Here is a 15,770-nt window from a genome sequence, read left to right on the forward strand (position 1 = left end):
CTGTAAGCCTATTGCAAGTGCTCTGGACCTTAGAGTGGTGTGTCTAACCCATTTCTGCTTTTTCTCTCCCTTTCTTGGAAACTACTAGAGTGTCATCTAACGTTAAGCACTCACCTCTGTTTTAATTAAGTGGTGTTTTACCTAGAGTTGTCTAGATAGGAGAAAGGATTGAATCTACTTTCATTATAACTGTGTTGAAGTACTTTTACTATATTTTTGCTAGAGTGTTTTTAACTTATGTGTATTTTAAATAAATAACTATATACTTTTGAAACCAAGCTCTGGTCAGTGTTTGCTTGTGCTATTGTGTTTTGGTACATATTGTGTATACTTTACATACTGCCTAACTCTTCTTGAGAGAAGTCTGACTGCTCAGCCACAGCTACCAGGTAAATCTGGGTGGTACAGACTGCTACCAAAGGGGTTTACTGCTCTACCTGTAGTCTTAAATCTTTTGCAGTGTTCCCCAAGGGAACTGCACAGGTTTCTGCCTAACACTGGTGTACAGCGGTGGGATTTGTATTGAGTATACATTTTATTGTGCTTTAGATACCTTAGTGCAACTAACCACAAAGCTTAGCACTGAAAAAGTAAAACCTCTAACATGTCAGTTATAGAAAGCTATAGTCAAGAGTCCCTTGCAGCCAAAACTGCTGATTGTTTAAGAGTGCTCTGTAAACATAAGGATCTCCTGACTAAGGGCAAGAAAATGGAGCTGATTGAAAGATTGTTAGCTAACCAAAGTCTGGGTGATGGTTCAGAGGAACCTACCACTCCAGCAACTGTAGATGACAGTGTTGAAGTTAACATGGAACAAAATGTTGATGTTTCTGAGGAAGAGTCAGAAGAGGAGGGTGAGGCTGTTGTAACTGTCCCCCCTAGGCCTCTGCCTGCTCTACCTGCTGTGCCTACTGGACCTTTACCAGGTCCCACATTTAGTCCTCAGTACTTTGAACTAGAGAAAATGAAGCTAGAATTGGAGTATAAGAAACTGAATGCTCAAACTGACAAAGAACTAAGGCTAAGGGAAATGGAGCTCAAGTATGACTTAGAAATGAAGAAATTATCTGTTGAGAATGTTTCTCTCTCTGGCTCCTCTAGAAGTTCCAGTCCTAAAAGACCCCGGATGCCTAAAGAATTGGTTGGTATGTATGAGCCTAAGTTGGATGTGTTGGATTGGTTGTCTCTGTTTGAATATAATCATGGGCTCCAGAACATCACAGGAAATGACTTACTCACCTGGTTGTTCTCTAGGCTTCCCCCTGTTGCAACTGATGTGGTAATGGAGATGGGGGAGGAGGATAGGAAGGACTATGAATGTGTGAAACTAGCTTTGATAGCTAGGTTTGGGAAGACCCCTTCCCAGTATCTTAAGAGGTTTAGGAACCTCAAAAAGCATGATGGTACCCCTTGGGCTACCTGGGTGAGTGAATGTTTGAAAAACTTAGAGGGATGGATTAAGGGTTACAAGGTGAACACTTATGAAGGTATGAAGAATTTGTTTATGTTGGAGACTATTTATGATGCCTGCTCTCCTGAGCTCAGACAACACTTGGCTGATTCCAAGGAATTAGATTCCCGGAAACTGGCTAGGGCTGCTGACTTGTGGGTTGCCAACAGGGCCACTCACAAGGATTCTGGGGTAACTCAGAAGAAGGATGGGGAGAAACAGCCAAAAACAGACTCCAAAGCGAATTCTAATAATTCCTATCCCAAAGAGGGCCCCAAACCACAAAATAACCAGGGTAAGCCACATGGGAAACCAAGTCAGGCTACTGTACCTTCTGGCCACAAGCCAGAAGGAGGTCAGAACAAGCCACCCTTCCAGAGAGCATTTGGACAATGCTATGTCTGTCAGGGTACTGACCATATCAAAGGAGATCCCAAGTGCAAGGGTAAACCTGCAGGGATCAGCACAGTCTCCTTAGCCTTCACTCCTGAGGATGAAGTACAGATGGCTAGTGCCCACTTTGAACTCTTTGCTGAAGAACCCTTGGGTCTTCAAGCAACTGTAAACTTAGAGCCTATGGGTCTGGTTAGTCCCCAGAATAGGGTTGTGTATAACTCCCTACCTGTTAACTCTAAGGTGTATTATGTGGACAGTGTTCTTGTCAATGGCCAGGATACTCCTGCCAGGAGAGACACTGGGGCCAGCAGAACAGTAGTGGATGAAAGCTTCTTTCAACCTGAGGATGTGGCCAAAGCACCCAAAGGTCCCACTAAGATGTCTGGAGGCCCTGTCCAAATGGTTCCTATTCTACCAGCCCTCATTCAATGTAACAACATGACAGTAAGGATCCCTGTCAGTGTTCAGACTGAGGTACCTGGGAAGGTCCTGTTAGGGAATGACCTAAGAACTCTAGGAGTAGTGTCACATACCCCCAGGCCTCCCAGTATGGAGAAGCAGAACTTAACCAAATTGGCTAGAAAGGCTACCTTGAAGGACCCTTCTAAGCCTGTGGGACCCTCTACTGAGAACCCCACTACAAGCCCTGGGTTTAGTAAGTTGACCTCTGACCCAGGCACCTTTCCGGATAGTATGCTAGGAACATGGGAGCCCCAACCAAGCTCCATCATTGTTCCCCTAGTCTCAGAGTCTCTGACTCCCCCTGCTTCTGAGGAAGAGGTGGATAGACCAACTAGGCCCCTATCTGGACCCGAGAGAACTGGTAATTCTCAGTGCTGGTGGAAAACCAGAAAAGAAAAGTCTAAGGCCAAAAACCTTCAGACTGTTGGACCTTCTACTGAAGACCCCAACTCAAATCCTAATATTAGGGGGGGAACTCCTAAAATAGGTAAGGGTAGATCTAAGAGGAAGGGGAAGCAGGTACATTGCCTAACCCCAACCCCTCCAACCCAGAGGCCTAAGACCCAACCTGCTCCCACAAGAGAGGTGGTGAGGAACCTTGGAGGCCCCTCTAGATCTAAGGGAATCCTTTATAAGGACCCCTTGAAAAAGCCTAACATAGGTTCAGAAGTTGTACCAACTTCTGAGGGACTGGTCAACCAGATCCCCTATAACAAAAAGACTGATGTTCCTCAAAGGGTCTGTAGGTCCGTTAGCTTACAAAAGAAAACCTTTGAGTTCTCCATTGAACATAGGTCAAGGTGTCACCATCAAAATGCTGATGGACTCTCTAGGATGTATATCATCGACTAGAGGTATGAGGTTCATCCAGGAGTGGATTAAATCCTCCTGTCCCTTAGTCTGGGGGGGGCGAGTGTTAGGGAGAATTCTCTGTTTAGGCTGAATTTCCCTACCTAGTGAGTCCCCCAGCAGCTTTGCTGGATTTCTGGGGTTTAATTTTTTTCTCCTGCCAAGAGTGAGACTCTTTTACCCTCACTCTTGGACATGTTGAAGTGTGTTTTCTTGGTTAAACCTTGTGTTGAATGGGCTATGGGGTCTTTTACTCCATAGGGCCTCATGTATTTTTGTGATGTGGGTCACACAGCACCCTCTGTGCCGTGACCCAGGGGTGTCCTAGGGACTCCCCAACATAGACTCCATACCCTGGGACTGACTACTGTCTCTCAGGGCATGTAAAGTCACCAAAGACTTTGCTAGTCTTGAATCCTGAACAGAACCAGTACAAACCATCATATTGTGGACGTACTGGCTGGGGCAATTCGATTGCCCCAGGGTCTGTTAGTCGAGGGGGCACGTCTCCGTCCCCCCTGATCGAGTTTTGGCTGGTGGCAGTGGAAACTACTTTTTATATTCGACCGCGAATATTTCCCTATGGGATTTCCCATTGTTTTAGGCTAACACATTTAATTATTTATTTACGGTAGCCTTAAACATACCACCGGTTTATATATTTATTTTTATAACTCCGGTTGGGACTTTTTGCCAAAACTTGATTCTAAAATGGCGTTGGTGTTCGCCTCTGTAACTCTGACCCAAAGTGGAGCCCTTTGTTCCACTTTTGGCGGGCTTCTCCACAGAAGCCCTCCAAAGTGGTGCCACTCTGTCTGGGGTACTTAGGAGGGGTGGAGGGGGATTTAGGCACCCTGGACTGAGTTACCTTGGTAACTCAAGTCGCACTCCGTCCTGATTGGCCCAAGTGGTGAGCCGCCCGGCTCACCACTTAGCATGGTTGAGTGACAGCTAGGCTGGGTGAATGGGGGTTTGCTGCATAAAAGCAGGGCTTTGGGGACTGGGACTTCAGAAGTCGCCACAGGACCAAGAATCCGACGAGGGAAGAGCTGAGCCGACCTGCTTCGACGACACCACCCGGTGGAGCCCTGCTGAACCGTCTCACCACTTTTTCCCGACGACCGAGGAGAACTCTTAACGGAGTGGCTCCTTCCCTTGACTGGTGGGGACAACCAGTTTTCGCCTTCTTTCCGTTCTTTGAGGTATCTCGTGGCCGCCTTGCCTGTGCCAAGCACCCCGGCAACCGGAATACCACACTTTACCCCCATACCGCGAAAGTCGGCACCAACCCTTTAACCGGAGGACTCCGCGGCTGGTTTCTTCCCGGGCAGTGCAACGACCCTCTTCTTCTGCTCTTCAGCGAGAACTTCTTCTCCCCTGACCGACGTCGAGCCCTGCTGCCACTGCCTGGAACAACTGCCACCGCTGGAGGATCCTTTCCGCTTAAGGTACTGTGTTCTGCCTGGCTTCCCTTGCTACCGACTGTACGGGGTAGATTTAGTCCCCGGCTTTCGAACCTGGGAGTGCCTGGGACACTTTGGCTAAACTTTCTGAGCCACTCTAACCTCTTTTTGACTCTTTGCAAGACTTTGAATCTCTAACTAACAGTGTGATCTTGGGCACATTTTCGCTCCGGCTACTCTAAGAGTGGGCCCTGCCTAGTGACTTTTGCTCACCTGTGACTTTATTCTTCTGTAAGCCTATTGCAAGTGCTCTGGACCTTAGAGTGGTGTGTCTAACCCATTTCTGCTTTTTCTCTCCCTTTCTTGGAAACTACTAGAGTGTCATCTAACGTTAAGCACTCACCTCTGTTTTAATTAAGTGGTGTTTTACCTAGAGTTGTCTAGATAGGAGAAAGGATTGAATCTACTTTCATTATAACTGTGTTGAAGTACTTTTACTATATTTTTGCTAGAGTGTTTTTAACTTATGTGTATTTTAAATAAATAACTATATACTTTTGAAACCAAGCTCTGGTCAGTGTTTGCTTGTGCTATTGTGTTTTGGTACATATTGTGTATACTTTACATACTGCCTAACTCTTCTTGAGAGAAGTCTGACTGCTCAGCCACAGCTACCAGGTAAATCTGGGTGGTACAGACTGCTACCAAAGGGGTTTACTGCTCTACCTGTAGTCTTAAATCTTTTGCAGTGTTCCCCAAGGGAACTGCACAGGTTTCTGCCTAACATAGCCGCAGACCGGAAACCCACTAGAGTAGAAAGAGTGCGCACCACGCAGGGCACACTAGTACATACAGAGGAGGAAATTGCTAACGCTTTCCGCTCTTTCTATCAAGAGCTCTACAGCTCCAAACAGTGCGGACCCCGAAACCCTAAAAAGCTATGTAAATGACACTGAGCTCTACTGGGTAGAGAGGGACCTCATTGAGCCACTAAATCTGCCTATCTCAACGGAAGAAATCACCCAAGCCACAAAAACTCTGCCCAACACCAAAGCCCCAGGACCCGACGGCCTATCTGGCAAATTTTATAAAGCCTTCCTGGCCATCGTTGCCCTACTCCTCCAACGCTTTTCCGAAGAAGCACTCGAGCGTGGGACCCTGCCACCAACCCTTTGTGTGGCCAATGTGATCCTCCTGCACAAAACTGGCAAACCTCCCGAAGACTGTGCTTCATATAGACCAATCTCGCTGATTAATCTTGACAACAAGATACTGGCTAAAATTCTCACGGCCAGACTACTCCCTCGCATTCCGGGATTGGTACTAGGTGACCAAGCCGGATTTGTCCCCGGGCGTAGCACGACATTTGGCATCAGGCGATTGTTCGGAGTAATGGAAGCACTTGACCCCACGTGACAAGCAATCGCGGTCCTACTAGACGCAGAGAAAGCCTTCGACTCTGTCGAGTGGCCCTACCTCTTTGCGGTTCTCAAACAGATGGGCCTAGAAAGCTACTTTATCAAACTAATTTGCCTCTTATACAAAGGCCCTCAAATCCTCCATCATCCTAGGCAACACAAAATCCACGAGTATAGAACTGCAACGAGGGACTAGACGAGGTTGCCCACTCTCAGCACAGATATTTGCCCTAATAATGGATCCTTTAGCATCACGGCTACGCTCCAGGCAGTTAGAGGGGCCTCACTCTGGGACCTCACAAACTAGTGATTTCCCTCTATGCCGATGACGTGGTGCTCTTTGTTCATGACCCAAAGAACATTTTAACACCAAAATGCGTGAAGTAATTAAATTTGGCACCATTTCTGGCCTAAAAATGAACCATTCCAAATCAGTAGTCTTTCCCCTAAAGTCGGGCACTAGAAAATGTGCAGACGACCACGGGTTTAAATGGGAAGACGCCCACTCCGGTATCTAGGGATCTTGGTGTCTCTAAACCATCATGATGTATTCAAAGACAACTATGAGAGAGCGCTCGGGTTACTCTAAGAATGAGTACACAGATGGAAGGCGCTCCCACTAACACTGTGGGGTAGACTCTCGCTGGTTAAGATGGTGGTCCTCCCTGAGCTCCTTTATTTATTCGCCAACATACCCCTGCTGATACCACAATACTTTCTAAAAAAAAGTCAGAGGTCTGATCCTTGAACTACTGTGGGCGTGAAAACCAGCAAGAGTGGCTTATGCAGCACTTATACTGCCAACCTCTCAAGGAGGCCTGGCACTCCCCGACCTAGAACGGTACTATTGTGCAGCCCCGGCACAGTTTTTCAGCCACTGGTACGCCAATCACTTTATTAGACCACATGTCCAAATAGAAAGGGCTCTCACGTCCCCTAATCTGCTGAGAGCTGTCATTATCGGTCATCTTTCGGTGCCTCAGGCTACGATGAATCTAGTCCTATGCGATCTGGAAAAGGATGGCACAGAAATGTAACATTCAAGCTAGATTCTTCCCCCTGCTGCCATCAAATTTATACCAGGAATCCCCCTAACTACGGAGACAGTCTTTCATCAGTGGGTAGACAAACTACACCTGCAGATCCTAAGGGACCTATTCAATGAAGGTACATTTATAACACCCCAGCTAGCTAGAGAGAAAGGGAGCAGCACACCCCTAGACACATTTGCGTACTTTAGACTCCGTTATACTCTCCAACCACTCTTCCTGTCGTTCCCGCAACAACCATTCACATGGCAGATATTACACAGTGCGATTCAAGCACAAGGCGAGGGCAGACTAGTCTCGATGATATACCGATCCCTCCTAGCGGACACCACTCACATGAATAATAGCATGAAAGAAAGGTGGGAAAAATCCATAGGAGCCACAATACCCGACGAAGACTGGTCATACATTCTTCGACGGACCCAAAAAGTGGCACTAAACACATGACTTAAACAGATCCACTTTAACTATCTCCACCAAACGTACTTCACCCCGGCCAAAAGATGTACACAACGACCGGAATTAGAGGCCTTGTGCGAGAGATGTGGCACCCCAGCAGCAGACTTCTTCCATCTAGCCTGGGATTGCCCCGAGATGACACGGTTCTGGACCCAGGTTCTTCAAATAAAAGCCACAATAATAGGAGACGACCCAGCACCCATCCCTGCTGTAGCCCTCCTTGGGCTGACAAGGCATGTGACACCTGTAACAAGGAAACTCACGGCTATCCTGCTGGTACTTGCGCGAAGAAGAGTAGCTATGTCATTGGGCCGTGGACCAGCTCCCACTGTGGCAAAATGGCTGAAAGATGTGCTGTACTGTCAAAACTTTGAAACAGAGTTCATCAGGACACTACCCCTACACGCACGCCCTCCTGACATCTGGGGACCATACGTAGCATACCTAATCTCCACTTCCGACAACCGCGCTTCGCCAAACCATAGTCAACAAGAAACCCAGGGCAGCTCGCCAGCCGACCCACCTGCAGATGAACCCGAATCAAAGTGTCATCAAGAGGCGACAATACCACTGGCCAACGGACTAACTTGGGGGTGGGGGGAGAGGCAGGCACGACGAGTGGGAGAGATCCAGGCCCTCTGCTGTAAACCTCCATATCCGACATTCCACGAGACGAGGGTAGTGCTGAGGATGCACCCCTCCTTCATGCCCAAGGTGCTGTCGGACTTCCATCTCAACGAGCCCTTCGTGTTACCTGTTTTCTTCCCGTCGCCTTCGTCGCTGGCTGAGAGGACTTTGCACTCGCTCGATCTGGCTAGAGCGCTAAAGTTCTACGTGGACCGCAAGAAGAGTTTTCGGAAGACATCACAGCTGTTTGTGAACTTTGGCCCTGTGAGCCAAGGGAAGGCCCTCTCGTAGGCTTCCGTTTCCAGATGGCTCTCTGGCTGCCTCATGCACTCTTCACCGGTTGGCAAATCGACTGTTGCCCGGCCGTCCGAGAGCCCATTCGACCAGAGCGATCTCTGCTACTACGGCGTTCCTGTCTGGTGTGCCCCTGCTGGACATCTGCAGGGCTGCTACGTGGAGGTCGACGCACACCTTCACGAGATTCTACTGCGTCGACTGGGATTCCAGGGAGGAGTCCAGAGTCGGCCAGGCAGTGCTGCGCAACCTGTTCGCTTGAAGGTGAGCCTGGTGAGGAGGTAAGAGATGCTTAATGTTGAGTTGTTGAAATGCTTAATGGTTCCCACGGCCTCCCGTGGTTGTGCATGTGTGTACTGCTATGTATTCTTGTATCCATGAGCATGTGAATCCATGCCAGACCCCATGCTGGAGAAGGAACAAGTTACTTACCTGTGCCTGTTGTTCTCCAGCATGGGTCTGGCATGGATTCACATGCGAACCCTCCCTCCGACCCCTCTGCGGCTCTTCTCTGGGTCCTACTGCGACTTTATGTGCTACCAAATCTGAAGATGGCTGCCAGAGGAGGGGCTTAGGTAGAGGGCAGTCATTGGCTGGGGGCAGTATGACCCAGAGACCAGTGATTTGTTATTAGTAGAAAGATAGTTCAGAAACGAAACTGATTTTTTCTTTACCGAGGATTCCCAGCCTGGCGACGGGGAATATTCATAAGCATGTGAATCAATGCCAGACCCATGCTGGAGAACAACAGTTACAGGTAAGTAACTTGTTCCTTCTATCACAGCAAAAATCCTCTGAGATGGATTGTGGAGGTAGGGATAGATTAATTTTAGTGGTGACTCATTTCAAAAACCAATTTGGACTTTCTAACATAATCCCTAAGTTCCTCACATGGGACACTGGAGATAGTCATTGCCCAAGCTGTGCAGGCCAAAAGAAGGTTTGCTAAGGAGGATTGTTGTCTTCTTCAGGGAGATCTCCGACAGATGTTGGATGAGAACTGCTTCAATAAACAAACCTATGTTGTCCAAAATGTTTGAAAACAAGAAAGTGTAACCCTATTAAAGTGATCATTGTCTGAAGATCTCTTATTTCTTACATACAGTTTTCGTTCTGTGGAGACAATGGACCGTTTTGATGGCAACATCAAAAGCTAAATTTTTTTCTGCCACTTAATTTGAACCGATATAGCCTAGAATAGTCAGCAGTAACCTTAAGCAGCTCAAAAACACATTTCTTTTAAATAGTATAAGTAAATCGGTTTCTTTTTCAAATTACAGGTTTTGGATGGTCTTATTAATGTCACCAGCATTTCCTCCAGAGATTTAAGTTTTGCAGAAGCTCGACGGGATGGGTTGAAAGCAATTGCAAAGTAGGTCATCACTATTTTACACTTGGTGGGCCAATTATTCAAAATTGTATACAGAGCACAATTCTAAAGAAGTCGTGATTGGTGGTTTGTCTTTATTTCTTTTTATGATCCAATTGTATTAAGATTATGATCATGCCTAACACATTTTGCTTAGATTTGAAATGTAATATTATTATTTGTTCACTTTCATTGTTTTGGAACAAGTGTAATGGTTGTATGTATTATGAAGTTCTTGTTGACATTTGTTCAAAAGAGTGTTATACCATAACATCATTGGCTCACACCTGTTCTGGTGCCAATAGCATGTTCATTTACCAGTAGCGTGGGATAATCCGGATCCCACACTATATTGAAATCTTCCAATAACAGTAATTCCCCTTCCATGAAGGCTTCCAATTGCCCCATAACATGTTTCAAGAAGCCATCCTGGCCTGTGTTAGGGCATATATTGAGGCTACTGTTAGTTTAATAGTCGTAAGTTGTAGAATTGCAAAAACATATCTAGCCTCCTTATGGATCTTAGTGCGGACCACTTGGACCTCCAACTTATGCTTTATTGCTATCAACACCCCTGCAACCTTGTTTTACGCTGTCGCCTGCAATATAATCGGATATTGACATAGCAGAGCTTAACTTTATCCGCCTTGCGAATATGGGTTTCTTGGAGCATCACCAAGTCCGGTTGGTGCCGCCTCAAGAACGACTCAAATTTCCTTCCCTTCTGCAGAGTATTAAGCCCCCTCACATTCCATGACAAGCACTTGAATTGTTCACTAAGTTTTTTCTGCGCCTTGGAGTAGATACGTTCGGGCACCATTGTATCACAACATCATGATGATTCTTCTGCAAAATGGGCAACCCCGCTTCTCTTAACAATATAACCTTCTCCCCCCTTAACATCCCAAGTACCTTTGTTATCCCGCCCCCCTCTCTGCCCATGAACAGTTTCCTGGTGTGAGTCACAGTACCACCTATTGTATCCTGGGGCCTTTGTCCCTGACTGCGAATCACCTCTGTCCCAGGGCTAAGTGCGGAGAGTCCTAACTCCCCCATCTGTTAGCTGAACAGATAGAATCCAATATGTCACTGTCTGTCTAACCTGCTTGTTGAGTTTTCTTTGGCCAAGTCTAAGCTTCTCAAGAATGGATATTAAAGCGTTGTTTTCGAAATCTTAGGAATTGTCAGATTTGTGGGTAGTGCCTCTAAGTCAAGCTCTCCAGTCCTTTTGCGGGCCCCTGCGATTCCTCTTTAGTCGATCCATGGAAGTCCATTCCCATGTCTTGGAGAGAGCAGCCTGTTGCTCCGGTGTAGGATGGATCCCTTCCGAGGACCCTCCGAGGATATCCTACTCGATATGCAGTAATGCCATGCCTGATTCCCTGGATGTAATCCCTTGTTGCCTGCCATCCAATTTGAAAAGTAGACCAAAGGGAAAGGTCCATCTATATTTTATACCACGTGTCTGAAGAGTTTTTACTCCAATTCCAGAGGGTACCTGGTAATAATCTATGGTCCTCCGGGTAAGTATACAGTGAACAAAAAGAAATGGACCGCTAGATAGGGGATGTCAAAATATTCTTCAACTAAATCTTCATACAGATAATTTTATTTTATCAAATGCAAACCATATTATATCACAAAATTAAAAAAACATCAATTTACATGTATGTATTTAGACTCTCACAGTCAATTCCCACACCGCTCATACGCATTAATACAATCAACCATAGGTCTCTCTCTTTCTAAATCACAAAACGGTATTGATACACATATACCTCTCACAAAAAAACCATCTAACACAAAGTTCTAACACCTTTTCTTTAGTACAAGTTTGACTATTCTGTGAATACCACAGATAGTTTACAAAAAGTCGACACGTGTTTCGGTTGTTGGTCTCGGGCTTTACAAATCTAGCCCCTTTTTTGATCCGACCTTCGTCAGGACAGAAGCTCAGTGCTAAATGTGCCTTGCTTCATTGATGGCATGTGTGAGAGCCTTCATCTCCATTGTGCAACTTGTGGAGTAAGTGCAACTAAACTGGGCGTACTGCCAAGCAGACTCAACCAAATAGCAGCTATTCAGACTGCAAGCTAATATGTGTTCCGTCACCTTATGAGAGCTGGAATTGCCTTTGTCAAATATTCCAGTGGCCCAACACTGCTGGTATCTCGACTTAGAGGGACAGGGCCGTCATCCTCTTCATCGGATGCCTTGAGGTTATGATGTATTTGAAATGATGTCATGTAAATCACCACAGGCCTCGACTGTCCGTAGGGGTCATGCCACATTCTAGATCTGTTGCACGAGCAGCACTGCCACGAGTGACATCTTCAGTAGTGTGCGTCCTGGTTCAGTGGAACCGCGGGCGTCTGAAGAGTTTTTACTACATCATACATATCCCAGCGTTTATGAAGAATCAGCCTGGTCAGATCTTCATATAATAGAATTTTTGCCCCATTGTGCATGATCGTGGCTACAGTCCTCGCCTGCCTTAGGATTTGTTCCTTTTGCGGATAGAGTGAAAAAGCTGCCAGCACATCTCTGGGGCGAGTGCCCGGTTCCGATCTCTTGGGTACCATTCTATGAACCCTATCCAGGAGAATGTTCATGTGCTCTGGTTCTGTTATGAGGTCTGCAAATATGTGAGTCACCGTTTCTTTCAGTTCTATGTTCAACACCGTTTCCGGAGGATTCTTTATTCTAATATTGGAACGTTGTGATTGATTTTCAGGATCTTCATATTGCAGTTCCAGATTGTGTCTAATTCTAGACAATTCTTCTTGAGCAATGTCTGATTGCGTACTCCATCCCATCAGTTCCTGAAAAGCTCGCTCATTGCTATCTAGCCTTTCTGCCAGAGTAGATAATTCTTTACTCAAATCTGCAAGTGACCCTCTGATTTCGTAGGTGAAATTGGAAAATTGCAACTGAAAGGATGAGGCAAATTTATTTTGAAATTCCTGGAATCTTTTAACAATCCTCTTTGGATGTCGCCATGTCGGGTGCATTCCGTTGTGTTTCTGAGGAAACTTGTGGTTATGATTTGGTCAAGGCCCCTGATGGACTTTTATTTTTTGCCCAAAGCAAGTCCCCAAAGCAAGTCCAAGCATTTATGTTGTTTCTGCTTAGATTCCGTTTTGCCCCAATTGGGTTTCCTTCTTCCTACTGCTAGACATAGGTCTTTAGTTCTTAGATATATAAGATTTCCCTTCTGCGGGAACTAGTCCCCCCCTTTTAATGCTCTGCATTCTCATCTAGTCTCAAGTAGCCAATGGTGAAGCCGATATTTTTTAATGGATTGTGTCCTCCCACAAATTCCTCATTGACACTTGTTGTCCAGCTTCAGCTGCTTCGGAAGAATTTTTTGGCAGAGGGCGCTGTGCATCAATGGCGTCCAGTCAATGTCCCTCAAAGGCCAACGCCGAGGGTGATGTAATCGAAGGCATATATAGCATGCACAGTGCCCGTTGGCTCCGTTCAGTTTTTCTGTGACAGTGATCGCTTTGAGCAAAATTCGGCATGCCTCATCTTGTGATTTATTTCTTACTATCATCTCTCGAGTATGTCTTCTACTCCAAAGTCCGGTTTCAAGAAGTGTCGGGACTTCGGGTCAAAAATGTCACTCAGCGACCCACACACGGTATTTGTTTGTGGTGCCTCGGTGCGGACCACGACACCTCCGACTGTTCGAAATGCCAGTCCATGACTGGAAAAACCTTGAGGGAATGGAAGGGGAAGCTGAAGGTAGGAAAAACCCCTAAACAATCCCCTACCCGATCTGCTAAACCTTTGACCGACGAGTCGAGAGGCGACTCTCCTCGGAGGAAGAAGGTCAAGCGATACAGGTCGAGGAGTGGCTCTTATCACTCTTCGTCCTCAAACAAATTGAAAAGCAGGTACCATAGGTCGCCTTCGACTACTTCGTCGTCAGACGTTTCCCCCAATAGGCTTGCTTGCCCTTCTAAAAAGCCCACCCTGGCCGAGTGGGAAGCCTTCAGGGCTCAAATGTTAAAGATCTTTGAGAAAAAAAGCCATGCTCCTACCGAGCCTTCGAAAGAAGCCGGAAAGGGAAGGTCTCCTCCGAAATCCCCCGCACCCTCGAGCCCGGTAAAAAGGTGTCATGCACATCGTGAGCCCCAGATCTGATGAACATATGAGACACAAGGAAAAGTCGAGGTCATCGACGCCAGCTGCCCCACATTTGCCAGCTGTGCCGTCTATGCCGAACGCCCCTTCTAAGTTGGCGCTGATAAAGAAATCATTGATGACTTCGACGACGTTGCAGCCCATTGTCCAAAAACCAGATAAAATATATGCTCCACTTCCTAAAAAGGATTTCTTTAAATCTCTTACTTCAATTTTTGAAGAAGAGGAGTGGTCTGAGGATGATGAGGCCCCATTTGGCTTGCAGTATGGTACTCCCAATGTACCAGAGAGTTTTATCTCTGACGAGTCCAGAATGAAGAACCTTTATGATTACTTGCAAACAGCAAGCGGGGTAGATACCTCACCCGAACCTGAGTTTGGAAAACCAGAGGCTGGAGAGCATGCAGATTCATCCTACAGGCAGCTCATGTCAAAAGTGGTTGAATACATGGGTTGGAGTAGACCTCCACTGCCTTATGAACTGGACGACCTCACTGACATTCTGGACAAGGGTCCACAATCTGATCCTATTTTGCCTTTCCAAATGGCATTGCAGAAAAGGGTGGCTAGGAACTGGGAGACTCCGGAGACTAATCCGGCAGTTGACAAGAACTTGACAATAAAATACCGTCATTTCCAGTAGTGACCCCGACTACTTGTCGAAAGACCCCACTCTGGAGAGTCTTGGGGTGCAGGCAGCTTCTGCTACTTGCAAAGAAGCGGCATACCCTACCATCCCTCCTGATAGGAATGACAAATGCGTAGATGGATGGGCGAGTAAGGTATTTTCTGCAGGGAGCATGGCACTAAAGTCTGCCAACTCCACTTGTACCCTTGCTAGGTTTTGTAACACTCCATGGGAATGTATTTCCATTGCCGCAGAGCACATTTCTGAAGGGGATGAAAGATGCGGCTTCTTAGCTATTATTTAGGACGGCAAAGAGGCCATGTGTGAGTCTCTTCAGTCAGGTTTGGATTCTGCAGATAGTATCAGCAGAACCATGGCTAAAAGCACCGTTATGTGCAGATTTGTGTGGTTGAGAAAGTCGGGTTTTGCACCTTATGTGCAATCTAGACCTCTCAACATGCCTTTTTTGCGAGTCTCACCTTTTTGGCAACAAGGCTGACGAGAGCCTTGAGAAGTTGCAGATCTCAAAGGCGGCTGCCAAATCTTTAGGTGGCGCTATTAAGCAACCTCAGCCTTTTCGTCCTAGTGGGCAACCTTGGAGGGGTAGATCTTTTCGCTAATACTCCGAAAAGAATGGCCAGTCAAAGAGGCCAGGGAATATTTCCTCCTGGTGGACAAGGTAAAGGTGCGAAGCCAGCTCAAGCAGCAGCCTCCTTACCATTGGCCACTGCATCAGCCACGTCAAAACCACTCTGAGGTCTTGAGTCACAATTGTCCAGTGGGGGGCAAACTGTCTCAGCATCTAGAAGAATGGTGAGACATTACTTCAGATGCTTGGGCTCTGGAAACAGTAGCCCACAGTTAATGCCTTCCTTTCATAAGGTGACCTCACAACAATCCACCAGGGTACCACTCTTTGAGGGTTCTGTATCAGCTGCTTCTGCAGGAAATTTTAACCCTGCTAGAGAAAGGTGCTATAGAACCAGTGCCTGTAGCGGGAGGAACAAGGGTTGGTACTCCCCTTATTTTTTGATACACAAGAAGGATGGAGGACTGAAACCCATCTTGGATACTTGAACAAGTTCCTCAGGAAGGACAAGGTCAAGATGGTTACACTTTAGCAGATCCTTCAGGCCCTCCAGCTCCAGTATTGGATGGTGTCATTGGACCTTTAGGGTGCTTATTTTCATGTGCCGATTCATCACAAGCACAGAAAA

At 46.6% G+C, this 15,770-nt stretch overlaps 1 protein-coding gene across 4 annotated transcripts in view; it reads left to right on the forward strand.

Annotated features, from left to right (window-relative positions):
• TBCD (tubulin folding cofactor D) overlaps nt 1-15,770 on the forward strand; it is a 2,839,019-nt gene that overhangs the window by 2,425,193 nt on the left and 398,056 nt on the right. For all 4 annotated transcript variants that reach the window (XM_069654539.1, XM_069654542.1, XM_069654540.1 and 1 more), the window contains exon 30: nt 9,688-9,779. In XM_069654539.1, the coding sequence (XP_069510640.1) occupies nt 9,688-9,779 (92 nt within the window). The remainder of the gene's footprint in view (nt 1-9,687; nt 9,780-15,770) is intronic.

Source organism: Ambystoma mexicanum, chromosome 3q (genome assembly GCF_040938575.1).
Source record: "Ambystoma mexicanum isolate Mex_15411 chromosome 3q, UKY_AmexF1_1, whole genome shotgun sequence".
NCBI lineage: Eukaryota > Metazoa > Chordata > Amphibia > Caudata > Ambystomatidae > Ambystoma > Ambystoma mexicanum.